General features: G+C 39.0%; 1 protein-coding gene across 1 annotated transcript in view; it reads right to left on the bottom strand.

Moving 5' to 3' along the window:
- Positions 1 to 571: 571 nt before the first annotated feature.
- ACP3 (acid phosphatase 3) overlaps positions 572 to 26,472 on the bottom strand; it is a 72,037-nt gene continuing 46,136 nt past the window's right edge. Inside the window, exons 10-11 of the mRNA XM_049870894.1 lie at positions 21,460 to 21,629; positions 572 to 1,079 (exon numbers count right to left, since the gene is read on the bottom strand). Of these exons, the coding sequence (XP_049726851.1) occupies positions 961 to 1,079; positions 21,460 to 21,629 (289 nt within the window). The 3' untranslated portion in view covers positions 572 to 960. The remainder of the gene's footprint in view (positions 1,080 to 21,459; positions 21,630 to 26,472) is intronic.

Raw genomic sequence — 26,472 nt, forward strand, 5'->3', positions numbered from 1 at the left:
AACTCAGTCAATTCTAAGTTCAGTTTTCTTTCTACCTCATGACTTGTAAAATCCAGACATATTTGTGAGAATTAAAATGCATTATTATTTCATCATGGACATGCATAGCCCTTATCAAAGTAAGATCTCTTACTTTTAAAATGAAATAAACAAACCAGAACTATATAAACATCTACCTCTGACTGGTGGAAAAAAAAAAAAAAGACAAAAATAAAAAAATAGCTAGATGAATTTCCTAGTTATTTCCCACTATAGAAATTGTGGGAAAAATGACCTGAGCCACAACTAAAGTGGTTGATATTACAATTTCTGAGATACCGTATCTCTCTGAGATACTGAGATACTAAAGTACCTCTTATGAGGTATTTTAAATATAGATATGTATATGTATGTGTTAGTCTACAGAACACATATAGAAGTCCGTTAGCTGTCAAATACTGGGCAGGGATTTCTTTTCACAAGGGTGTGTGTATTTGCATTAAGCCTACTTAATAACTGAAGAAAAACTTTATTTATAACTTTTGATTGAGCCTTATTTTAAAAAAAAAATCCTATGTAATACTACTTCTAGTCTAATTTTCCCCATCATCCAGTCTTCTGTGATCTTTGTCTTGGTCCCATCTTGCAACCCCTTCTGTTCTCAGGAAAAAGGCTGATTGGAGTTTGGCTTCTTACTTCTCTCTGGACATCTGTGTCAGAGAATACAACTGTCTTTTGGAGAAGAGCAACTTTCTAGCCCAATAAGGAGACCTATTAAGTAATGTGGGTGTGCCTCTGTCAGTTCAGCTATTCTTCCTGGGTTGCTGTGAGTTCAGTCCCTGCTTAAGGAGGCTTGAAAGGAAAGGATGTGGACAGGGTGATCCCTCATGGTGAAGCCCCTTCCTTTGAATGTGGCGTCACTGACAGATGCTGTATCACGGGAGGTTTGTCCGTCTTGTCTGTCCTTATTCACACATCTGTTCAGAAGTCCTGAGAGTGTTCTCTCTTCCAGCAGGGCCTGTGGCGGATGAGGGTAAACAGCAGTAGCACTAGGACACCGGTCACAAGGCAGAAGGCAACGGCAAGCACAACCTTTAGAACTGTGGGAAGATAGGAAGAGCATTGGTGTAAAATTAATGTGTTAGGAAAACACAAAGAACATACATCAGTGCTGATTTCTCCCTGAACTGTGAATTGTAAATTTAAGGGGGTTTTCTGAAGCACCCTTAAAATCAACATTATTGTTAGTCAACTGTTGTTGATTCCGACTCATGGTGACCCCATATGTGTCAGAGCAGAACCTTTCAGAAGCAGATTGCCAGGCCTGTCTTCCAAGGTGCCTTTGGGTGGGTTCGAACAGTCAACTGCTCAGCTAGTAGTTTAGCGCATAACCATTTGCACCACCAATAATCTCCTAAAATCAGCACATTATGGGGAAAAGGGTGCTGGTTTAGGAATCAGGAGGCAACTAGGTTCTAGTCCCGGCATGAACTTTAGCCTTTGGGCCTCAGTTACCCCACTGTAAAGAAGGGCAACTCACTGAAGCATTTCTAAGGACTTTTTTTTTTGAGGGGGTGTGGTAATATTAAGATCTTATACCTTAAATTTGTTTTACAAAAGTTTTTAGCCTCCACTAGTAAAAGGATGGAGCCCTGGTGGCACAGTAGTTAAGCATTTGGCTGCTAACCAAAAGGTTGGCAGTTTGATTCCATGAGCCAGTCCTTGGAAACCCCATGGGGCTGTTCTACTCTGTCCTATAGGGTTGCTATGAGTCAGAATCGACTCAATGGCAATGGAATTTTTAGTGAAAGGCTAAATTCCCAAATCTAAAATTCTCAAAAATTTGGGTTAAGCTATTTTTTTTTTTTCCAAACTCCCCCCAAGGTCCCATCACACTGAACTCATATCAATTCCTCCCACACACTGTGCACTTACACTATGAATTTTATGTCTCTCTGCCTTGTTCAGGCTACTTAATCTACATGGAATGCAATTCTTCACTTTTTTTTTTTTGCTTGATCATTCTGGAAAGTCTAATATAATATCATAGTCTTTATAGGTCCTGTAGTCTTATTCTTTTTGTATTTCAGTATATTTACTTTTACACACTTTATTGGCCAAGCCTGACATCAACAAGGGGATAAAATATAATTTTTCCCATTAAGGACATTAACATTTGTAAACAAAAAGACAGTATACCATGGTCTGTCCTTCTGATCACAATCGTTCAGACTCCTTTATTTACTCAAAATACATTCCCCTTTTTCCCAAGGGAGCTAACCTAAAAGTCCTATCCTGTCATTATTTCCAGCTCAGAGTCTGTAATGGTTAATGTTATATGACAACTTGGTTAGTCCACAATTCTCACTGGTTTGGCAGATATTGTGTAATCATTCTCCATTTGGTGATCTGATGTTGAGCAGCCCATCAGTTGGAAGGAGAGTTTCCTTAGGGGTGTGGCCTGTACCCAAGATATATATGGACAACCTGGTCGAGCTCACTCTCTTTTTCTAATCTGCATTTGTCTTGTCGTCCTCTGACCTCTGGTTCATGGGATGTGAGAAGCCTTCAGCTGCTGCCTGACCTGCAGATTTTGGGTTCATCAGCCCCTGCAACCATGTGACTCAGGAGAAGCCTCCAGCCTGCCATCCAACCCATTTGGGACTTGCCAGTGGTTAAGCACTCAGCTGCTAACCAAGTCAGCAGTTTGAACCCACCAGCTGCTCCACGGGAGAGAGCTATGGCAGTTTGCTTCCATAAAGATCACAGCCTTGGAAACCCTATGGGGCAGTTCTAGTCTGTTCTCTAGGGTCGCTTTGAGTCAGAATCTACTTGATGGCAATGGGTTTAGTTTATTTGGTTTAGTCTCCACAATTTCATGAGCCATTTCCTTGAATTAAATCTCTCTCTATATATTTATATATCTATATATTTATCCACTGGTTTTGCTCCTCTAGAGAACCCAGCCTAAGACAGAGCCCATGATCTATGAGTGATGCTGTAGTCTGTGTATTAGTTCTAGATAGGTCTGCTCTTGATCTGGAGACCTATGAAGTAACAAAGGTAAGTTATTTGCCCCTCAACACACATAATACAATGGTGGAACAGAGCTTGGATAACCATAATGAATTATGCTATTCAAAGAGGGAAAGAATGGGAGACACACACTGGCCCTAAAATCTCACTGGACAGAAGTTGCTGCTGACTCAAGTGGGTAACATTCCTCGATTGGGCCCTAAATTTGCTCTCTGGGGATTAGTTGGAATCTACCTTTTCTGTGTCTCTTGCTCCGCCTTCGGGAGGTCTTCCCTTAGACCCACCTAATGAGGGCATTAGAGAATAGGCCTTCCTTGTAGGATGAGCACATCTCACCACCTGTTCCTCACCTCCAGAAGACTGAGGAGCCCAAGACCACTTCACATCTGAAACAGTCATAATCTCTTTAATCCAAGCTGTTAATTCTTTTAGCAGTATTTAATCCAGTCATCTTCATGTACCAATGGCCATACCCACAATTTTTCCTGAGACACACTTCTTTCTTTCTCTACACTTAGTTTCAGTCACCTTAATTTCAGGAGCCCGGGTGCCTCAGTGGTTAAGCCCTCAGCTGCTAACCGAAATGTTGGTGGTTTGAACCCACCAGTCACTATGCAGGAGAAAAATGCAGTTTGCTTCTGTAAAGATTTACAGCCTTGGAAACCCTATGGGACAGTGCTATCTACTCTGTCCTATAGGGTTTCTAGGAGTCAGAGTGGACTGGACGGCAATGGTTTTGGCGTGTTTTTGGATGATATCAGCTTTTGGTGGGACAACCACACTCTTATCTCCTTGCCCTTTAAAATTATCCAGCTGAAAGGATTTACTGGAGACACCTTAAGCTACTGATTAATCTATGTCTTAACAAAGGTGCGATGGCCACATTCTTTATTGGATCATCACCTAGAGGCTGAAGTTTAACTGACTTTTGTAGCCAAATACCTTCTTACTTTTAATTATACAGGCTGAAGATGAGAATTAGTTACATCTTCCAACTTTAAAAAAAAAAAAAACAAGTCTCCAAATTCCTAGATGCACAATTCCCTGTCATTACAGCTTGTAAGCTGGCCAAATATCTTCTGAACCCATCTTTTTATTGTACGATTTTGTGGAAACCCTGGTGGCGTAGTGGTTAAGAGCTATGGCTGCTAACCAAAAGGTTGGCAGTTCAAATCCATGAGGCACTCCTTGGAAACCCTATGGGGCAGTTCTACTTTGTCCTATAGAGTTGCTATGAGTCAGAATCGACTCAATGGCAACAGGTTTGGTTGGGCTTTATCTTGTCACCTATAGCCAATAGTGACTGACACAGGCTGCTAACACAGTCTTTGCCTGCCATTTTACATTTATCATAGTTTAGGATCTCATTTTCCTCTAATATCCATTTTACGTATTTTGGGTCAGCCACACTGACCTCCCTTGAGCGCTTGTTTTTATCTCAAAACCATTTTTCTTGCCAGTTGGAACCAACTGGAAAATTCTTCCCCCCAGCTCTTCACTAGTTTGCCTTTCTTTTCATTGAGGTTTTAGCTCAAATATTACCTTCTCAGAGGGACCTTTCCTGTCCACTCTATCAAGGACTTCTTGCAGCATTAACTTTACGTGTTTTTCAACAGTTAAGATAAATTAGCGACTGTTCACGGTCTTAGGGCTGAAGGAAATTCTGACTACTCAACTGGAATCATTAATTTTTTTTTTTTTCTAAAAGAAATGAAATGTCATCTTTTAGTCTTTGAATTTGATTTTCAGGTACATATGTTTCAGAGAGAAATCCTTGAGCACTTGTTGACCAAGGCAAGCATTTTCAGCATACCTGTGTGCTATTGCTCATCTGTATCTTTATTTACATGTATCTTTTTAATAGCTGACCAGTAATGAAGTAGATATATGGGGTCTTTTCAATAATGAGATGCTAATTCATTATTTTACCTGGAAAGTTACTCCCCCCTCCCACACTCTGGTCCACTAAGGAATATTCATCATAAATCCCAGTTTGTACTGTCTTTAAATGTATGTCTTTTCATTGTAGAAACATGGAGTTGCTCGTTGGCTTAGGCAATGGGGGAATAAACATCCCTGTCATCCTGGCATCTCCATCTACTAGTGTTCCAAGGGACACAGTTTGAAAATCACTAATTTAGCCTAACCTTATCAATGCAGAAATAAGGAAAATGAGAAGCAGAGAAATTAGATAATTTGGCTAAGGTTAAGCAAATAATTTTAGTGGAGTCTCATGACTTTAAAAAACCACATACTTACTAATGACTCCAGATTTAAATCTCCAGCCCTGACCTCTCCCCCAAACTCGAGACTCGTATATCTGTCTGTCTTAGTTATCAAATTCCGCTATAACAGAAACATCACAAGTAGGTGGCTTTAACAAACAGAAAGTTATTTTATCAGAGTTTAGGAGGCCAGAAGTATGAATTCAGGGTGCTAGCTCTAGGGGAAGGCTCTCTCTCCTTGTCCACTTTGAAGGAAGGTCCTTGTCTCTTTTAGCTTCTTTTGCAGAGTTCCTTGGTGAGCATTTGGCCTGTATCTTCCCCTCGTTTGTGCTTGCTTGCTTGCTTTATCTGCTCTTTTGTATATCAAAAGAAATTTAAGACACACCCTACACTAATACTACCTCATTAACATAACAAAACCCATTCCCAAATGCAATTATAATCATAGGTGAGGGTTAGGATTTACAACACATATTTTGGGGAGACACAATTCAATCCATAACACTGTCTATTCAATGCCTCCCCTTGGGTATCTAACAGGGATTTCAATTTCAACAAGTCCAAAACTGAACTCCCAGTTTTGCCCCCTCAAATGTGCTCTTTCTATGGCCTTTTACATCTCAATTGATGGAACCTCCCTCCTTCTAGTAACTCAGGATGAACTCTCACAGTCTTTCTCAATCTCTCTCTTTCTCTCACACGCTAATCTGTCTGGAAATCTCATTGGTTCTACCAACAAAATATATCCAGAACTTCTCCTCCCCTCTTCTGCCACCACCTTGCTTTGAACCACTGTCATCTTTTGCCAGGATCATTACGGGGGCCTCCCAACTTGTCCTCCAGCTTCTAACCTTTCTCCCCTACATTTATTTTCAACACAGCAGTCAAACAACTTCAAGTCAAAACATGCCAATTCTTGTGCTTAAAACAAAGCCTGCAGTGGATGTTCATCCCACTTAGAATGAAAGCCAAAGTCCTGATGATGACAGCTTAAAATATATAAAAAATATATAGAGGCTCTATATCTGGTCCCTATTAACCTCTCAGATTTCCTTTCCCACCAGTTTCTCCCTCACTCTCTTCTGACCACACAGGCCTTTTTGCTATTCCTCAAACATGCCAGTCACATTTCGCCTTAATGCCTTTGTTATAGAAAACCCCTGGATTAGGTAACTCCCTCACCTTCTTTGCTCAAATCTCAATGATGCCTACCTTGACCTTCCTATTTAAAAGTACTACCTGTACGCCCTTTCTCAAGTTGGCATTTGTGATCCTCACCTTACAATGTATTTATTTACCATATTTATTACTTATCATCTGTCCTACTTTCCCCCTAATAGAATGTAAGCTTCATGAAGGAAGGGGATATGTATAATGAATTTATTCAAGCACTCAGAGCAATACCTGGCATACAGCAGGTGCTCAATAAAGATTTGTGAGAGAATTAGTGACCTAGAACTCATAGGATCCAAGTCTTAGACCAGTGCTTTTCTCATAATGGCAGGATGTCCCTCAGCGTCATGAGAAGGTGAATACCAGTTAAGTTAGATTCTGATGGACAGGTGTAATTAGAACTACAAAGAGGGTTAACGTAAATTTGGAGGGAACGAAATAGAATTGAGGAAGAAAGGAAAGTGTAAAGGGAAACGAGGAAGACAGAGATTATAATTTTTGAAAATCAGTTTTCAGGGCTGACTTTCTGTATTTGAAAATTTATTTTCAATTTTTTTATTGTCTACATTGTCATGGTAATCCCATAGAATACGTTTTCCTTTCATTCCTTACTTGCTTCCTTCCATCCTAAAAATGTAGTGAGCACACACCATGTGCCAGACAGGGTATATGTGCTGAGTGCTGGCATTCCATAATCGCTGCTCTTGAGGAGCTCAATGTCTAGTGGGAAAGCCAGGTAGACAACTATGCGATGATGTGATAAACCCTAAATGTAGGTATAAAAGTTATGCCATTGGAACCCAGAGAAAGTTGCAATTAACAGAATGTATTCTATTTGAAAGAGACAGAGTTTGAAAAGCCTTCAGAGTATTAGCAAGATTTGATCTTGGCCTTTGAGGTGAGTATTTTGACATGAAACAGAAGGAGTTACATTTGGCTGGAACATAGGCTGGTGGAAGGTGAGACCAGACATCTAGGTTGGGGCTCACAGATTTTTTTTTATGTTAAAAATCATAACTTATTTTTGTTGTTGTTTGTAAAATGCCCAAGAGTATGTATTTTTCATAATAAAGGTAATAATATTTACCAAAGGACTTCCTCTGGGCCAAAAACTTTATCTTCCTTATTTTATCTCCCCCAAACAACTTATTATTCCATCTTAAAGATGATAAAACTGAGGCTTAGAAAGAAAAGTGAAGAAGGCTACTAATACTGATAGGACTGGAAGAATCTAAAACCCAATTCTGGAGCCTTAGCCCAGGATTGATCTTTTAAATGTATGATGTCACATTAAAAAAAAACCAAACCTGTTGCCGTAGAGTCAATGCTGACTCATAGCGACCCTATAGGACAGAGTAGAACTGCCCCATAGGGTTTCCAAGGAGCGGCTGGTGGATTCAAACTTCTAACATTTTGGTTAGCTGCCGAGCTCTTAACCACACAGCTGTGCCAAATTGTAAGATCTGCACGTGATCTTGGGGGCCCTGTTTTTAAACTGTCGAGGTTGAGAGCAGGAGTAGGAGCGAGGAGGGACTTGGTGTACACCAAAACAAGTCCAAAAATCTTGAACAAATGATGAGATATAGCTGGGGAAAATGAAGATAATGGCGACAAGGATAAGAAGAAGATATTGTAATCAGATGGCTTCATCTCTGAGGGAGCAGGGGTGCTAAAAGGGATATTGTTGAACAGGGGCTCTGAACAACAATAGGAAACAAAAGAATGACAAGGTAATTACGCTAAAAATAGAGGCCAAATACAACAGATACGTTGGTATGTACACATACACATAGAGTGAATGATTGAATCTTTGTAGTGTAGTCATTTTTGTGGCACATTCACAGCTTCTCTCCCTATTTATTGAACAACTGAGTCCCAGGCTTCTGACATCTGGGCCCAGCCATTAGGAAGTCAGGCTAGGCACAGAGAGCTCAACATTTATTCAACTAGCAATTACCAATTGAAGGTGTACCAGGCTCTAGGTATTGTCTCCTGGCTGAGGATTCAGAAGAAAAAGGTATGGATTCTGCCTTTAAGCTTACGGTAAAGTCTTAGGTTTGTGTACATGTGCAGTAGATTCTCAGCTTTACGAAGCTTATGAGAGCAACTGGAACTTCCCACCAGTAAAATCTCAATGTCCCTCCTGTGAAAGATTTTGAGTTGGACATTGAGGTAGGGGATGGGAGAATGCTAGCAAGAAAGCCTAACTAAGTAAAATTTAGGAATTAAAGAAACATTTTTTTAAAAAAGAAGTTTTATTATTTTCAAGTAACATAGTGTAGAACTTAGACTCATCATGACTTTCCTAGTAAAGCTCTGATTTAATAAATTGATATAAGAATGGAATGTTGGTCTGCTAGAACTAGCTGAATGCATTTCTTCTAAGTGTGGCTAGAATTTCATGAGTGAAAGTGTACTAAGGAGCAGAGTTACCAGGCATCCTGTTATCTATAGGATAATATCCTACTCTTAATGATTTTGTCCTGCTTCCTCTATTGGCTTTGTCATGGTACCCTAAATGTCTTGTATTTTTTTCCCCAATAAATTCAGCAGTTAGAGCTATTTTTCAATATTTTTTTTTAGCATCCCGTATTTTTGTTTGCAAAATCTGGAGACCTGACTAAGAAGTAGATTCCCAATAACTTCCCATGCTTAAGCCCACTCTATAGCATCGCTTCTGAGGCAACTTCCCAACACTGGATGACAATCTCTCTGAGAGTTTTACCTGCTGCTCTAGCATTGCTCTTTGAGACCATATAGAACAAGTCTAGTCCTCTTCTGTTAAACAGGTTTAAATATTGAATTCACTTTGTTGGAGGCCACCTCATGCTACAGACTTTTAACAAGCTTTCTTTGAGCTAAAACCAGTGGTATACTGGTAAACCAGGTGAGATAGAGAGAGAGAGAACTTTGATCTATAGTATTTGCTTATTTTTGTGGTGAAAATATTTCCACCATGACTAATTTCATGCTGTTAAAGTGAAATCACTAAACTCAAGGTTAGAAAGAGATGCAACTTTCCACTCCTGAGACCTGTATGAGCTGGCCCCAGCACAGCAACATGTAAGTTTTCTTTTTCTTACTTTGCGTTTAAACATGTTTTGATGCTTAATTAGATTTCTTTCTGTTGAATTGTTGATGTCAGTCTTTTGAGGAAAACAATTTTACAGAGTTGATTAGAGGAGGTGACAGATTGGATACGGAAAAGTGGGATTAAAATGACTCCTAGGTTACTGGGTATGGCTGCTAATCAAGACAGAGAAGAATAGGTTTATAGAGGAAAGGTTACTAATTTATACATCAATTGAGCAAATATTTATTGAGCTCCATGCTAGGTACAGCTGCTGGGGACAGATACAAAATAGAATGCAACAGATAAAAATCCTTCGCCCCTACGTATATATACATATACCCCAAAGAATTGAAAACAGGGACTCAAACAGACACAAGTACACAAAGTTCATTTCAACACTATTCACAACAATCAAAAGGTGGAAATAACCCAAGTGTCCATTAACAGACACATGAACAAAATGTGGTACAGACATACAAAGAATTATTATTCAGCCATAAAAAGGAATGAAATTCTAATACATGCTACAACATGGATGAACCTTGAAAACATTATGCAAAGTGAAATAACACAAGACATAAAAGGACAAATATTGTATGATTCCACATATATAAAATAACCAGAATAGGCAAATTCATAGAGATGCAAGGTAGATCAGAGGTTACCAGGGGCTGAAGGTAGTAGAAAATGGGAAGTTATTGCTTAATGAATACAGAGTTTCTGCTTGGGGTGATGAACAAGTTTTGGAAATAGATGGTGGTAATGGTTGTACGACCTTGTGAATGTAGTTAATGCCACTGAATTGTACACTTAAAAATGGTTAAATGGAAAATTTTATGTGCTATATTTTTTATACCTATACATATGTATAAACAAAAACCATACCCAATATTCCCGACTCACAGCAACCCTATAGGACAGAGTAGAACTGCCCCACAGGGTTTCCAAAGAGCAGCTGGTGGGTTCAAACTGCCACCCTTTTGGTTAGCAGCCGAGCTTTGAACCACTGTGCCACCAGGGCTCCATATGTATGTATACATATGTATATTAATATTATCACAATAAAATAGTTGCACCCCTGAATGAAACCTGTGGGAATCTCTCTGGACTCCAACTCTTTTGCCTAGTAACTCCCCTATCCATTCCAGCTTCAAGCCACTAGGACATTTGATAAGTGCCTTTCTGAATGCGTGTATCACACCATTAGAAACCTCCATGCAAACTGGTTTCACGTGGTGCAGTTGTCATCTTCTACAGGAAACCTTCCCTGACCTTCTTCCTCCCTCCCTCCCTCCAAATCCAGGTAACTCTTGTTCCCATTGCAACCTGTGTAATCATAAATCATAACACTTGTTATTCTGCATTTTATGCATCTCTATGCTTTTCCATTACATTGTGAGCTTCCTGTTTCCATCTTAAATAGTGAGGCAGGGACATCCATCAGCTTAGCCTTTATGCAAAGTAGTAAAGTCCAAATTAAATACATTTTCAATGTACAATGTTCATTTTATTCAGTCAAAAGTATTACTTTATATTAATATTTTTCCTCCAGTTGCATTAAAACAAAACCCCTCAACAAATAAAAATAATGCCCCTAAAATCTTTCCTGTAGGAATTTTTTCATTATTAGAAATGCTTTTTGAAGTCAATTATGAAAGTACTGCTTTTGAACTTCCTAATAAGGACTTTATTCACTATTTTACGTTTGGCTCATTGCTGAAGGAAAGTTACATGCATGGGCCAAAAGAAAACCCAAACCTGTTGTAGTCAAGCAGATTCCTACTCATAGCAACCCTATAAGATAGAGTAGAACTGCCCCCATATAATTTCCAAGAAGCAGCTGGTGGATTTGAACTGCTGACCTTTCGGTTAGCTGTCGTAGCTCGCTGTAGGTCTTTACCACTGTGCCACCAGGAACTAATAATTAGGTGATGGCTCTAAGGCCAAATATTTTTTGGGGGAAGAAAACACAAATAAGCATATCAATTGGTGTCTTCTGTCAATCACCCCAAGACCAACTAGGAACCGGGCTGACTTTGCTCTAGACTCTGGCATCCAGTTGAAACCATCTTTTCAGGCCTTCTCTGCCTTTATCCTTAATGGTAATGTTGCTGTTGTTGTTGTTAGATGCCGTCGAGTCGGTTCCAATTCATAGTGACCCTATGCACAACAGAATGAAACACTGCCGGGTCCTGAGCCATCCTCACAATCGTTGTTATGCTTGAGCTCCTTGTTGCAGCCACTGTGTCAATCCACCTTGTTGAGGGTCTTCCTTTTTTCCACTGACCCTGTACTCTGCCAAGCATGATGTCCGTCTCCAGGGACTGATCCGTCCTGACAACATGTCCAAAGTATGTAAAATGCAGTCTCGCCATCCTTGCTTCTAAGGAGCATTCTGGTCGTACTTCTTCCAAGACAGATTTGTTCGTTCTTTTGGCAGTCCATGGTATATTCAATATTCTTCACCAACACCACAATTAAAAGGGGTCAATTCTTCTTCTGTCTTCCTTATTCATTGTCCAGCTTTCATATGCATATGATGTGATTGGAAATACCATGGCTTGGGTCAGGCGCACCTTAGTCTTCAAGGTGACATCTTTGCTCTTCAACACTTTAAAGAGGTCCTTTACAGGTTTACCCAATGCAATGCGTCTTTTGATTTCTTGACTGCTGCTTCCATGGCTGTTGATTGTGGATCCTAGTAAAATGAAATCCTTGACAACTTCAGTCTTTTCTCCATTTATCATGATGTTGCTCATTGGTTCAGTTGTGAGGATTTTTGTTTTCTTTATGTTGAGGTGTAATCCATACTGAAGGCTGTGGTCTTTGATCTTCATTAGTAAGTGCTTCAAGTCCTCTTCATTTTCAACAAGCAAGGTTGTGTCATCTGCATAACGCAGGTTGTTAATGAGTCTTCCTCCAATCCTGATGCCCCGTTCTCCTTCATATAGTCCAGCTTCTCAGATTATTTGCTCAGCATACAGATTAAATAGGTATGGTGAAAGAATACAACGCTGACACACACCTTTCCTGACTTTAAATCAATCAGTATCCCCTTGTTCTGTCCAAACAACTGCCTCTTGATCTATGTAAAGGTTCCTCATGAGCACAATTAAGTGTTCTGGAATTCCCATTCTCCGCAATGTTATCCATAATTTGTTATGATCCACACAGTCGAATGCCTTTGCATAGTCAATAAAACACAGGCAAACATCCTTCTGGTATTCTCTGCTTTCAGCCAGGATCCATCTGACGCCAGCAATGATATCCCTGGTTCCACGTCCTCTTCTGAAACCAGCCTGAATTTCTGGCAGTTCCCTGTCAATATACTGCTGCAGCCATTTTTAAATCATCTTCAACAGAATTTTGCTTGCATGTGATATTAATGATATTATTCCATAATTTCCACATTTGGTTGGATCACCTTTCTTGGGAATAGGCATAAATATGGATCTCTTCCAGTCAGTTGTTCAGGAAGCTGTCTTCCATATTTCTTGGCATAGACGAGTGAGCACCTCCAGCGCTGCATCTGTTTGTTGAAACATCTTGATATTCCATCAGTTCCTGGAGCCTTGTTTTTCGCCAATGCCTTCAGAGCACCTTGGACTTCTTCCTTCAGTACCATAGGTTCCTGATCATATGCCACCTCTTGAAATGGTTGAATATCGACTAATTCTTCTTGGTATAATGACTCTGTATTCCTTCCATCTTCTTTTGATGCTTCCTGCGTTGTTTAATATTTTCCCCATAGAATCCTTCACTATTGCAACTCAGGGCTAGAATTTTTTCTTCAGTTCTTTCACCTTGAGAAACGCCGAGCGTGTTCTTCCCTTTTGGTTTTCCATCTCCAGCTATTTGCACATGTCATTATAATACTTTACTTTGTCTTCTCCAGACGCCCTTTGAAATCTTCTGTTCAGTTCTTTTACTTCATCAATTCTTCCTTTTGCTTTAGCTGCTCAATGTTTGAGAGCAAGTTTCAGAGTCTCCTCTGACATCCATCTTGGTCTTTTCTTTCTTTCCTGTCTTTTCAGTGACCTCTTGCTTTCTTCATGGATGATGTCCTTGATGTCATTCCACAACTCGTCTGGTCTTCGGTCACTAGTGTTCAATGCGTCAAATCTATTCTTCAGATAGTCTCTAAATTCAGGTGGGATATACTCAAGGTCATATTTTGGCTCTCGTGGACTTGCTCTGATTTTCTTCAGTTTCAACTTGAACTTGCACATGAGCAATTGATGGTCTGTTCCACAGTCGGCCCCTGGCCTTGTTCTGACTGATGATTTTGAGCTTTTCCATCATCTCTTTCCACAGATGTAGTCAATTTGATTTCTGTGTGTTCCATCTGGTGAGGTCCATGTGTATAGTTGTCATTTATGTTGGTGAAAGAAGGTATTTGCAATGAAGAAGTCGTTGGTCTTGCAAAATTCTATCATTCGACCTCCGGTATTGCTTCTATCACCAAGGCCATAGTTTCCAACTACTGATCCTTCTTCTTTGTTTCCAACTTTCACATTCCAATCACCAGTAATTATCAATGCATCTTGATTGCATGTTTGATCAATTTCAGACTGCAGCAGCTGATAAAAATCTTCTGTTTCTTCATCTTTGGCCTCAGTGGTTGGTGCATAAATTTAAATAATAGTCGTATTAACTGGTCTTCCTTGTAGGAGTATGATATTAACCTATCACTGACAGCGTTGTACTTCAGGATAGACCTTGAAATATTCTTTTTGATGATGAATGCAACACCATTCCTCTTCAAGTTGTCATTCCCAGCATAGTAGACTATATCATTGTCAGATTCAAAATGGCCAATACCAGTCCATTTCAGCTCACTAATGCCTAGGATATCAATGTTTATGCATTCCCTTTCATATTTGACAATTTCCAATTTTCCTAGATTCATACTTTGTACATTCCAGGTTCCGATTATTAATGGATGTTTGCAGCTGTTTCTTCTTATTTTGAGTTGCACCACATCAGCAAATGAAGGTCCCAAAAGCTTTATTCCATCCACGTCATTAAGGTTGACTCTACTTTGAGGAGGTAGCTCTTCCCCAGTCATCCTTTTTTTTTTTTATTAACTTTTATTGAGCTTCAAGTGAATGTTTACAAATCAAGTCAGACTGTCACATATAAGTTTATATACATCTTACTCCGTACTCCCACTTGCTCTCCCCCTAATGAGTCAGCCCTTCCAGTCTCTCCTTTCGTGACAATTTTGCCAGCTTCCAACTCTCTCTATCCCCACATCCCCCCTCCAGACAGGAGATGCCAACACAGTCTCAAGTGTCCACCTGATATAATTAGCTCACTCTTCATCAGAATCTCTCTCCTACCCACTGTCCAGTCCCTTCCATGTCTGATGAGTTGTCTTCGGGAATGGTTCCTGTCCTGTGCCAACAGAAGGTTTGGGGACCATGACCGCCGGGATTCCTCTGGTCTCAGTCAAACCATTAAGTATGGTCTTTTTATGAGAATTTGGGGTCTGCATCCCCCTGTTCTCCTGCTCCCTCAGGGGTTCTCTGTTGTGCTCCCTGTCAGGGCAGTCATCGATTGCGGCCGGGCACCAACTAGTTCTTCTGGTCTCAGGATGATGTAGATCTCTGGTTCATGTGGCCCTTTCTGTCTCTTGGGCTCTTAGTTGTCGTGTGACCTTGGTGTTCTTCATTCTCCTTTGATCCAGGCGGGTTGAGACCAGTTGATGCATCTTAGATGGCCACTTGTTAGCATTTAAGACCCCAGACGCCACATTTCAAAGTGGGATGCAGAATGTTTTCATAAGAGAATTATTTTGCCAATTGACTTAGAAGTTCCCTTAAACCATGGTCCCCAAACCCCCACCCTTGCTCTGCTGACCTTTGAAGCATTCATTTTATCCCGGAAACTTCTTTGCTTTTGGTCCAGTCGAATCGAGCTGACTTTCCATGTATTGAGTGTTGTCCTTCCCTTCACCTAAAGTAGTTCTTATCTACTAATTAATCAGTAAAAAACCCTCTCCTGTAACCACAAAAGTATGTGTTCTTCTCAGTTTATACTATTTCTCAAGATCTTGTAATAGTGGTCTTATACAATATTTGTCCTTTTGCCTCTGACTCATTTCGCTCAGCATAATGCCTTCCGGGTTCCTCCATGTTATGAAATGTTTCACAGATTCGTCACTGTTCTTTATTGATGCGTAGTATTCCATTGTGTGAATATACCACAATTTATTTACCCATTCATCCTTTGATGGACACCTTGGTTGCTTCCAGCTTTTTGCTATTGTAAACAGAGCTGCAATAAACATGGGTGTGCATATATCTGTTTGTGTGAAGGCTCTTGTATCTCTAGGGTATATTCCGAGGAGTGGGATTTCTGGGTTGTATGGTAGTTCTGTCTCTAACTGTTTAAGATAACGCCAGATAGATTTCCAAAGTGGTTGTACCGTTTTACATTCCCACCAGCAGTGTATAAGAGTTCCAATCTCTCCGCAGCCTCTCTAACATTTATTAGTTTGTGTTTTTTGGATTAATGCCAGCCTTGTTGGAGTGAGATGGATTTCTCTAATGGTTAACGATCGAGAGCATTTTCTCATGTATCTGTTAGCTGCCTGAATATCTTCTTTAGTGAAGTGTGTGTTCATATCCTTTGCCCACTTCTTGATTGGGTTGTTTGTCTTTTTGTGGTTGAGTTTTGACAGAATCATATAGATTTTAGAGATCAGGCGTTGGTCGGAGATGTCATAGCTGAAAATTCTTTCCTAGTCTGTAGGTGGTCTTTTAGATGAGCATAGCTGTTTGATTTTTAGGAGCTCCCAGTTATCTGGTTTCTCTTCGTCATTTTTGGTAATGTTTTGTATTCTGTTTATGCCTTGTATTAGGGCTCCTAGGGTTGTCCCTATTTTTTGTTCCATGATCTTTATCGTTTTAGTCTTTATGTTTAGGTCTTTGATCCACTTGGAGTTAGTTTTTGTGCATAGTGTGAGGTATGGGTCCTGTTTCATTTTTTTGCAAATGGATATCCAGTTATGCCAGCACCATTTGTTAAAAAGACTATCTTTTCCCCAATTAACTGACACTGGGCCTTTGTCAAATATCAGCTGCTCATATGTGGATGGATTTATATCTGGGTTCTCAATTCTGTTCCACTGGTCTATGTGCCTGTTGTACCAGTACCAGGCTGTTTCGACTACTGTGGCTGTATAATAGGTTCTGAAATCAGGTAGAGTGAGGCCTCCCACTTTCTTCTTCTTTTTCAGTAATGCTTTGCTTATCCGAGGCTTCTTTCCCTTCCATATGAAGTTGGTGATTTGTTTCTCTATCACCTTAAAAAATGACGTTGGAATTTGGATCGGAAGTGCATTGTATGTATAGATGGCTTTTGGTAGAATAGACATTTTTACTATGTTAAGTCTTCCTATCCATGAGCAAGGTATGTTTTTCCACTTAAGTATGTCCTTTTTAATTTCTTGTAGTAGAGCTTTGTCGTTTTCTTTGTATAGGTCTTTGATATCCTTGGTAAGATTTATTCCTAAGTATTTTATCTTCTTGGGGGCTACTGTGAATGGTATTGATTTGGTGATTTCCTCTTCGATGTTCTTTTTGTTGATGTAGAGGAATCCAAGTGATTTTTGTATGTTTATCTTATAACCTGAGACTCTGCCAAACTCTTCTATTAGTTTCAGTAGTTTTCTGGAGGATTCCTTAGGGTTTTCCATGTATACGATCATGTCATCTGCAAATAGTTATAGCTTACTTCCTCCTTGCCAATCCGGATGCCCTTTATTTCTTTGTCTAGCCTAATTGCCCTGGCTAGGACTTCTAGCACAATGTTGAATAAGAGTGGTGATAAAGGGCATCCTTGTCTGGTTCCCGTTCTCAAGGGAAATGCTTTCAGGTTCTCTCCATTTAGAGTGATGTTGGCTGTTGGCTTTGCATAGATGCCCTTTATTATGTTGAGGAATTTTCCTTCAGTTCCTATTTTGGTGAGAGTTTTTATCATAAATGGGTGTTGGACTTTGTCAAATGCCTTTTCTGCATCAATTGATAAGATCATGTGGTTTTTGTCTTTTGTTTTATTTATGTGGTGGATTACATTAATGGTTTTTCTAATATTAAACCAGCCTTGCATACCTGGTACAAATCCCACTTGGTCGTGGTGAATTATTTTTTTGATATGTCGTTGAATTCTATTGGCTAGAATTTTGTTGAGGATTTTTGCATCTATGTTCATGAGGGATATAGGTCTGTAATTTTCTTTTTTTGTAATGTCTTTACCTGGTTTTGGTATCAGGGAGATGGTGGCTTCATAGAATGAGTTGGGTAGTATTCCGTCATTTTCTATGCTTTGAAATACCTTTAGTAGTAGTGGTGTTAACTCTTCTCTGAAAGTTTGGTAGAACTCTGCAGTGAAGCCGTCCGGGCCAGGGCTTTTTTTTGTTGGGAGTTTTTTGATTACTGTTTCAATCTCTTTTTTTGTTATGGGTCTATTAGTTGTTCTACTTCTGAATGTGTTAGTTTAGGTAGGTAGTGTTTTTCTAGGAATTCATCCATTTCTTCTAGGTTCTATGCAAATTTGTTAGAGTATAATTTTTCATAATAATCTGATATGAGTCTTTTAATTTCAGTTGGGTCTGTTGTGATGTGGCCCTTCTCGTTTCTTATTCGGATTATTTGTTTCCTGTATTTCTTTAGTCAGTCTAGCCAGTGGTTTATCAATTTTGTTAATTTTTTCAAAGAACCAGCTTTTGGCTTTGTTAATTCTTTCAATTGTTTTTCTGTTCTCTAATTCATTTAGTTCAGCTCTAATTTTTATTATTTGTTTTCTTCTGGTGCCTGATGGATTCTTTTGTTGCTCACTTTCTATTTGTTCAAGTTGTAGGGACAGTTCTCTGATTTTGGCTCTTTCTTGTTTTTGTATGTGTGCATTTATCGATATAAATTGGCCTCTGAGCACTGCTTTTGCTGTGTCCCAGAGGTTTTGATAGGAAGTATTTTCATTCTTGTTGCATTCTATGAATTTCCTTATTCCCTCCTTGATGTCTTCTATAACCCAGTCTTTTTTCAGGAGGGTATTGTTCAGTTTCCAAGTATTTGGTTTTTTTCCCCTAATTTTTCTGTTATTGATTTCTACTTTTATTGCCTTGTGGTCTGAGAAGATGCTTTGTAATATTTCCACGTTTTGGATGCTGGAAAGGTTTGTTTTATGACCTAATATGTGGTCTATTCTAGAGAATGTTCCATGTGTGCTAGAAAAAAAAATATACTTTGCAGCAGTTGGGTGGAGAGTTCTGTATAAGTCAATGAGGTCAAGTTGGTTGATTGTTGTAATTAGGTCTTCCGTGTCTCTATTGAGCTTCTTACTGGATGTCCTGTCCTTCTCCAAAAGTGGTGTGTTGAAGTCTCCTAGACACCTGTGGAGGTGTCTATCTCACTTTTCAGTTCTGTTAAAGTTTGTTTTATGTATCTTGCAGCCCTGTCATTGGGTGCATAAATATTTAATATGGTTATGTCTTCCTGATCAATTGTCCTTTTTATCATTATGTAGTGTCCTTGTTTATCCTTTGTGGTGGATTTAAGTCTAAAATCTATTTTGTCAGAAATTAATATTGCTACTCCTCTTCTTTTTAGCTTATTGTTTGCTTGATATATTTTTTTCCATCCTTTGAGTTTTAGTTTGTGTCTCTAAGTCTAAGGTGTGTCTCTTGTAGGCAGCATATAGACGGATCGTGTTTCTTTATCCAGTCTGAGACTCTCTGTCTCTTTATTGGTGCATTTAGTCCATTTACATTCAGCGTAATTATAGATAAATAAGTGTTTAGTGTTGTCATTTTGATGCCTTTTTATGTGTGTTGTTGACAATTTCATTTTTCCACTACTTTTTTGTGCTGAGACGTTTTTCTTAGTAAATTGTGAGATCCTCATTTTTGTAGTGTTTGACTTTATGTTTGTTGAGTCGTTACATTTTTCTTGGCTTTTATCTTGAGTCATGGAGTTGTTATACCTCTTTGTGGTTACCTTAATATTTACCCCTATTTTTCTAAGTAAAAACCTAACTTGTATTGTCCTATATTGCCTTGTATCACTCTCCATATGGCAGTTCTATGCCACCTGTATTTAGTCCCTCTTTTTGATTATTCCCAGTCATCTTTTGAGTGCCTTCCAACCTGGCGGGCTCATCTTCCAGAACTATATCAAACAATATTCTGCCGCTATTCATAAGGTTTTCACTGGCTAATGCTTTTCAGAGGTGTGAATAGCAGCCTTATGAATAGCAGCCAGTGAAAATGGTAATGTAGCATGGTATTATGGATTGAGTCGTGTCCCCCCAAAATATGTGTTGGACTCCTGGCCCCTATACCTGTGGATATAATCCTATTTGAAAATAGGAATTTCTTTGTGATGTTAATGAGGCCATAGCAATGTAGAGTGTGTCCTGTACCCAATCACTTCTGAGTGATATAGAGAGCAGCTAGGAACAGAGACAAGTGAGCACAGACGGTGGAAGATAGATGGCACACAGAGATCACCAAGGAACCAAGGAATGCTGGGGCTAGAGAAGGTGAAATAAGGACCTTCCTCTAGAGCCAACAGAGAGAGAGAGACTTCACCTAGAGCTGGTGCCTGAATTTGGACCTCTAGCTTCCTAAACTGTGAGAAATTTCAGTTCATTAAAGCCACCCACTTGTGGTATTTCTGTTATAGCAGCACTAAGAAATTAAGATAACTGGTCTTCTTTAGATGAGCTGTAGCTGCCACTTAGCAAAAAATCTACAAGACTCTAAAGAATGTCAATTTGGACATGATTATTTCCTGTACAATGAGTAGTTTCAGCAGGACCTCTGAGTTTGCTCAGGTTTTCTGAAGATACCAGAATCAAAGTTTTACACATTTTTTTCACCCTCCAGATTTCATAACTGTACTGTCAACGTTCTAGTAAGTTTCGATCTTGGAGGCATCTGGAGCATGCTTATGTTTCCAGCTTTGCTGCAGTTTGGTATGTGTCATCATACTTCTCTCTTAAATCAACTTCAGATTCAACATCTCTTATCACAGGAGCTTTAAGAGAGCTCTACTCATTCCGTGTTCTCATCTCTGATATGCTGGGCCAGAATATCTTGTTCTTATTAGACTACTTACTTACATACATCAGAGCTTTCTGTCAAGTTTGATTTTGGTTTCTTCAAAAGGAACATGGATGTTCCAGGGTCAAGGAAAGCAAAGATGCTTTTATTTCTCAGCTCTGCCACCCAATATATTTAATACAAATGTTGAAACAATACCAAATTTTCAGCCTAGAAGATTTCCGCAAATCCATCCACTGTATCTCATATTTTTGCCTCTCTTGGTGAGAAGGATAGAACTAACAGGTGGGTTATTCCTCTGCCTATTAGACTAGGAATAACCCTTCTCTTCCTTGTTCTCATCCTAGTTTGCAAGTTTTGTCTGTTTTACTACAGGCACGTAAAGAACAGCCTCATATAATCCTACTGAAACAAAATCTGGGAGTTCTTAAATACCAAGTGACTTCTATAAGCACCTCATACTAACTTTACTGAGGTTGGTTTAAGCTAATAGATCTTCCCCAAACAGTACTTTGTTTTTAAAAACAAAATATTGAGAGAGCACTCCTTAATATGAGAGATTGTGAGGACTCAAATATTTACCCACCCCTTCTTTCTGAGGGATAGTTTTGTGATAAAGTCATGTGTGTGGCCAATCACATAGGTCATGACTGCCCCATGGCCTTTAACTCAAGTTTTATTCTGATTATATTTTGGCACAGATGCCCCTTGATATTAACACTGAAAAAACTAAGTCAAGGCAAGTGGAGGCAGGGCTAGGTAGCAAAGTACTTGAAACATAATTATCACCCAAAACCATTTCCCTCAAAGCTGGGGGTATATTCTCAAAGCACTATCCTGAGAAACGTTGTTCTGCCTGTTCTGCAGAACTCTGCATACACACTAGTCTGTAATGTCCTCAATACCTTGGTGGTCAGTTGTAACCATACACTCCGCAGCCCAGTCTCCTGGGATCACAGGTGCAACTAGCTCAGCAAACTTGGTCAGAGGACAGCTGTGGCTACAGCCTGGCAGTGTGAGGGGATGTGGCTCATGCCGCGACTCATTCCGATAGTACATCTCCACGAAGTACTCCCTGGTGACAGAAGGCAGAGGAGAGAGCTCTGTTAGTTCTGTGTCGTTGAACTGCCTCATAATTTCTTTCTAGCTGGACTGTAACATGCTAGTTGAGGGACTAGTGAGCCAGTTTATGGGGACAAGGAGATTTTAGCCAACTTAGGGGTAGGCATTGGAAATTGGGACAAGGGGGCCAGATCTGGAGGGTAGAAATGGGAGGGGCTGGTTTATTAGAAAAACCCAAAAACCCACTACAGTCAAGTCGATTCCAACTCATAGCGAAACCCTGGTGGCATAGTGGTTAAGTACTACAGCTTCTTACCAAGAGGTTCAAAGTTTGAACCCACCAGGTGCTCCTTGGAAACTGTGGGGCAGTTCTACTCTGTCCTATAGTGTCACTATGAGTCAGAATCAACTCGACAGCAGTGGGTTTGGTTTTGGTTTGTTAGAAGAGGAGAGGCATAGGAGGTGGGGCCAGGATGCGTAATCAGAGAAGGACCAGAGAGGCTATGCACGGTTGGGGGAGTCAGAGGTGACGTGGATAAGCTTTTGAATAACAAGTGGGGGTGGAGGGAGGTGGATGAGGGCTGTTGAGTTTTCCCTCTCCTGTTGTCTCCCTTCTATGTTTCTCATTTGCTCCTTTTTTCCTCTCTTTTTCCCCATCAATATTTTTTCAGTTTTTCCCCTTAATATATCTCCCCTCTCCTTAACCAGGGTATAAACACAGAGCTGAATAATTTATAACATATACACTTGAATACATGACCTGACTTTATCACAAAATTATCCCTCAGAAAGAGGGGGTGGCTGTGTATTTGAGGCCTTACATCTCCCACATTAAGGAGTACTCACTTAACACTTTATTTCAAAAAACAAAGCACTGTTTAGGGATGGTCTGTTCGTTTAAATTAACCTCAGAAAAGCTAAAATGAGGTGCTTATAGAAGTCATTTGCCAATAAAAAAGGAAGAGGAGAAATTTAAGGGACCCTTCTTGACATCACAACTGTAACCTTTGGATATTGTTATAAACAAGCCCTTCGAAATACTGCTTTTAAAAAGCATTATAGACAGTAGTGACCACAAACATTCACATATGAGACATGTATTAAAATACTTTTCTAATACTATATGAAGGAATACTTGTTGCTTGGGGCAATATTTCTAGTGACAGCATCATACAGAGACTTAAAAGTTGTTCAAGATATGTTGAAGATGCTAATAGTCCACTAAAATTCAGGAACCTTCTTCCATAAAATAGAGTTCTAGCTGTGAGTGATTACATTTCCCAGAATCTCTTGCACCTAAGTAAAATCATACGACAAATTTTAGCCAGTAGAATGTGAGCAGAAGTGATATGTGCACCATTTTCGGAATGTGAGCAGAAGTGACATGTGCACCATCTAGGCTGAGGCAGTTGCCTTCTCCATCCTTTCTTTTCTATAAGCTTCATGCAGGTGAGTATAGAACTCTTTCAAGATTGTAGGTCTACAGGATGGATCCCTAGGTCCCTGAGTCACCATGTGTGAATCATAATATGTGACCAGGGACACCTACACTGGACTTTTAGATGAAGAGAAATATATTTCCACTGGGTTATGGCTCCGAGAATTTGAGGTTCATTTGTTCCAGTAGACAAAATTACCCTCTCAGTTAATAATCAGGAAAATGGTTTTAGGAGACTCAAAACTGGCTCTAGTAATAAAGACACAAGCTAAATATGCGTGCAAAGGACTTCCAGTTTCTTGTCTGGAATGTAAAAAGCTTGGAAGTCATCATTCCTGTCCTCACAACAAGAAAAAAAAAAAAAAACTGAAAACCAACAACTATGCTTAAAAACATCAGAGAATTGAGGTCACAGGGCAAACTGCTTCCCTGAAAACTGAAGACATACTGGCTGATACAGAGACTCACCATTTACCAGAAGCAGAATTCACTGCTGCTGGACCCAGCATTGGGTAGGAGTACTTAAAGGGTAACTGACTAACTTCTGGAGACCGATCTTGGACTAGGTTGAGAAATAAAAATTCCTGATGGCTCAGACTTAGGAGGGGCCCACACTTTCGTGAGTTTTACCTGCAGGAACCTCATCAGGTTCTCACTGTGAAGCTTGGAGTAAGCTCTCCTTCCGCTTCCAGCAATGGAGGTGTGTGTGGGGTGGGGTGGGGGGGGCGGTGTAACCGTTTTGAAATAGTGTCCTTCTCTCCTTGACAACAGCCTGTCCTCAAAGGGAAATATTTTACCAATGCCTGCCCTAAATGAGTTTTATCACACATTGAGGTACATAAAAAAAAAAATTTTTTTTTTTTTTTTTTTTACATGGAGGAAGGTTAATAACCAATTCCAGTACAGCATCATCTGGCCTTGGATATGGGGGAAAGGAAATACCTAATTCTAGCCACCTCTAGCCTTCCTATTTCACCAAAGTAGTGACATAGAAAAAGAAAGAAGACTTTGTGGAGGTCACAATCCAGGGGCACAGGCTCACTAAAAGACTAAGATATAATCATAGGATTATAGAACACATCCTCCTTCCCCAGACCTTAATACCAATAAACATCAACAGAGCTTTAGAGGAGATGACAACAGAAAGAAATTTAGCTACTATTGTCCAAAACATCATTTCTGTTTTCAACAAAAAAATTACAAGACATGTTGAAAGTTAAAAAAACACGGTCTGAAGACATAGGGCAAACATCAGGACCAGACTTGTTTATGGTAGAGATTTTGGAATTATCAGATGGGGAATTTAAAATAACTGTGATTGATATGCTAAGAGCTATAATGGAAAAGGGGCCAACATGCAAAAAACAGATGGGTGATATATGCATAGAGATGAAAACCCTAAGACAGAATGAAAAGAAAATGCTAGACATCAAAAATACTGTAACAGAAATTAAGAATGCCTTTGATGGGCTCATCAGTAGACTGGACATGGCTGAGGAAAGAACCAGTGGGCTTGAAGATATTTCAACTGAGGCTTTCCAAAGTGAAAAGCAAAGGAAAAAAAAAATACTGAAAAAATGGAACAAAATATCCAAGAATTGTGGAACAATTACAAAATGTGTAACATATGCATAATGGGAAGACCAGAAGAAGAGAGAAAGGAACAGAAGAAACATTTGAAGTAAAAAATAATGACCGAGAATTTTCCAAAATTGCTAACAGATACTAAACTACAGATCCAGGAAGCTTGGAGAATACCAAACAGGATAAATATCAAAAAACTATACCTAGGCATATCATGTTTAAACTGCAGAAAAGTAAAGAGAAAATCTTGAAAGAAACTGGAAAAGAGTGGGGGAGATGACAAAATGCCTTACATATAAAGGAATAAGGATAAGAATTATGGAATTTTCTTCAGAAACCATTCAAGCAAGAGAAGAGTGGAGTGAAATTTTTAGTGTTGAAAGAAAACAAACAAACAAAAACCAATCTAGAATTCTCTATCCAGCAAAATTATCCTTCAAAAATTGAAGAGAATTAGAATTTTTCAAACAAAAATTGAAAGAATTTGTTGCCACCAGGTCTGCTTGCAAGAAATGTTAAAACAAGTTCTTCAGAGAGAAAAAGAACATTATATAGGTCAGAAACTCAGATGTATATAAAGGAAGAGCATTTAAGAAACACAAAGGCAAATATAATATTTAATTTTCCTATTCTTAATTTACCTAACAGATAATGGTTTGTTTAAAATAATGGCAACAATATATTAGATGATTATAGCTTATGGATAGGTGAAACATCTGACAACAATGTTAAAGGAATGGGGGGAGGAATATCATAAGGTACTTATACTACCTGTGAAGCGGAACAGTATTATTTGAAAGTGACTTAAGTTAGTTGTAAATGTATATTGAAAACTGTACGGCAATCACTAAAACAATTTTTAAAACAAATATATCGATATGCTAAGAGAAGAGAGAGAATGGAATAATACAAAATACCCAATTCAAGCCAGAGAAGGCAAAAAAAGAAACAAAGAACCAGAGCAACAAATAGAAAACAATTACAAATATAGTAGATATTGATTTGACTATATGAATAATCAATTTAAGTGTGAATTGTCTAAATATACCAATTAAAAGAGAGACTATTAGAGTGGATAAAAAACAAAGACTGAACTATATGTTGTTAACAAGAAACCCACTTACATATAAAGACACAGATAGATTAAAAGTAAAGGGATGAAGAAAGATATACCATGCTAACATTAATTGCAAAATATCTGTCATAGCTATATTAATTTCAGAAAAAGTAGATTTTTAGTCAAGGAAAATTATCAGGGATAAAGAGGGGCATTAGGTAATGATAAAGGGGTCAGTTCTCCAAGAATACATAACAATCCTTAATGGGCCTAACAGAGCACCAAAATATATGAGACAAAAATTGACAGAGCTGCTTAGAGAAATAGACAAATCCACTAGTATAGTTGGAGACTTAAATATTTCTCTATCAATAACTAACAGACCCAGCAGGCAGAAAACCAGTAAGAATATAGTTGAAGTAAACAGCACCACTATCAACTGCATTTAATTGATATTTATACATCATCCAGCAAACAGTGAATATACTTGGAAAATTCACCAAGACAGACCACATCCCGGGCCATAAAACACACCTTAATAAATTTAAAAGAATAGAGATCATACAAAATATGCTTTCAGACCACAATGGAATTAAACTAGAAATAACAGAATGATAGCTAAAAAATCCCAAAATATTTGGAGATTAAACAACATACTTATAAATAACATATGGGTCAAAGAAGAAGTCTCAAAAAAAAAAAAAAAGTTCTGAACTAAATGAAAGTGAAATTACAACTTATCAATATTTGCAGGATGCAGTTAAAGCAGTGCCTAGA

The sequence above is a fragment of the Elephas maximus genome, chromosome 27, assembly GCF_024166365.1.
Source record: "Elephas maximus indicus isolate mEleMax1 chromosome 27, mEleMax1 primary haplotype, whole genome shotgun sequence".
Lineage (NCBI taxonomy): Eukaryota > Metazoa > Chordata > Mammalia > Proboscidea > Elephantidae > Elephas > Elephas maximus.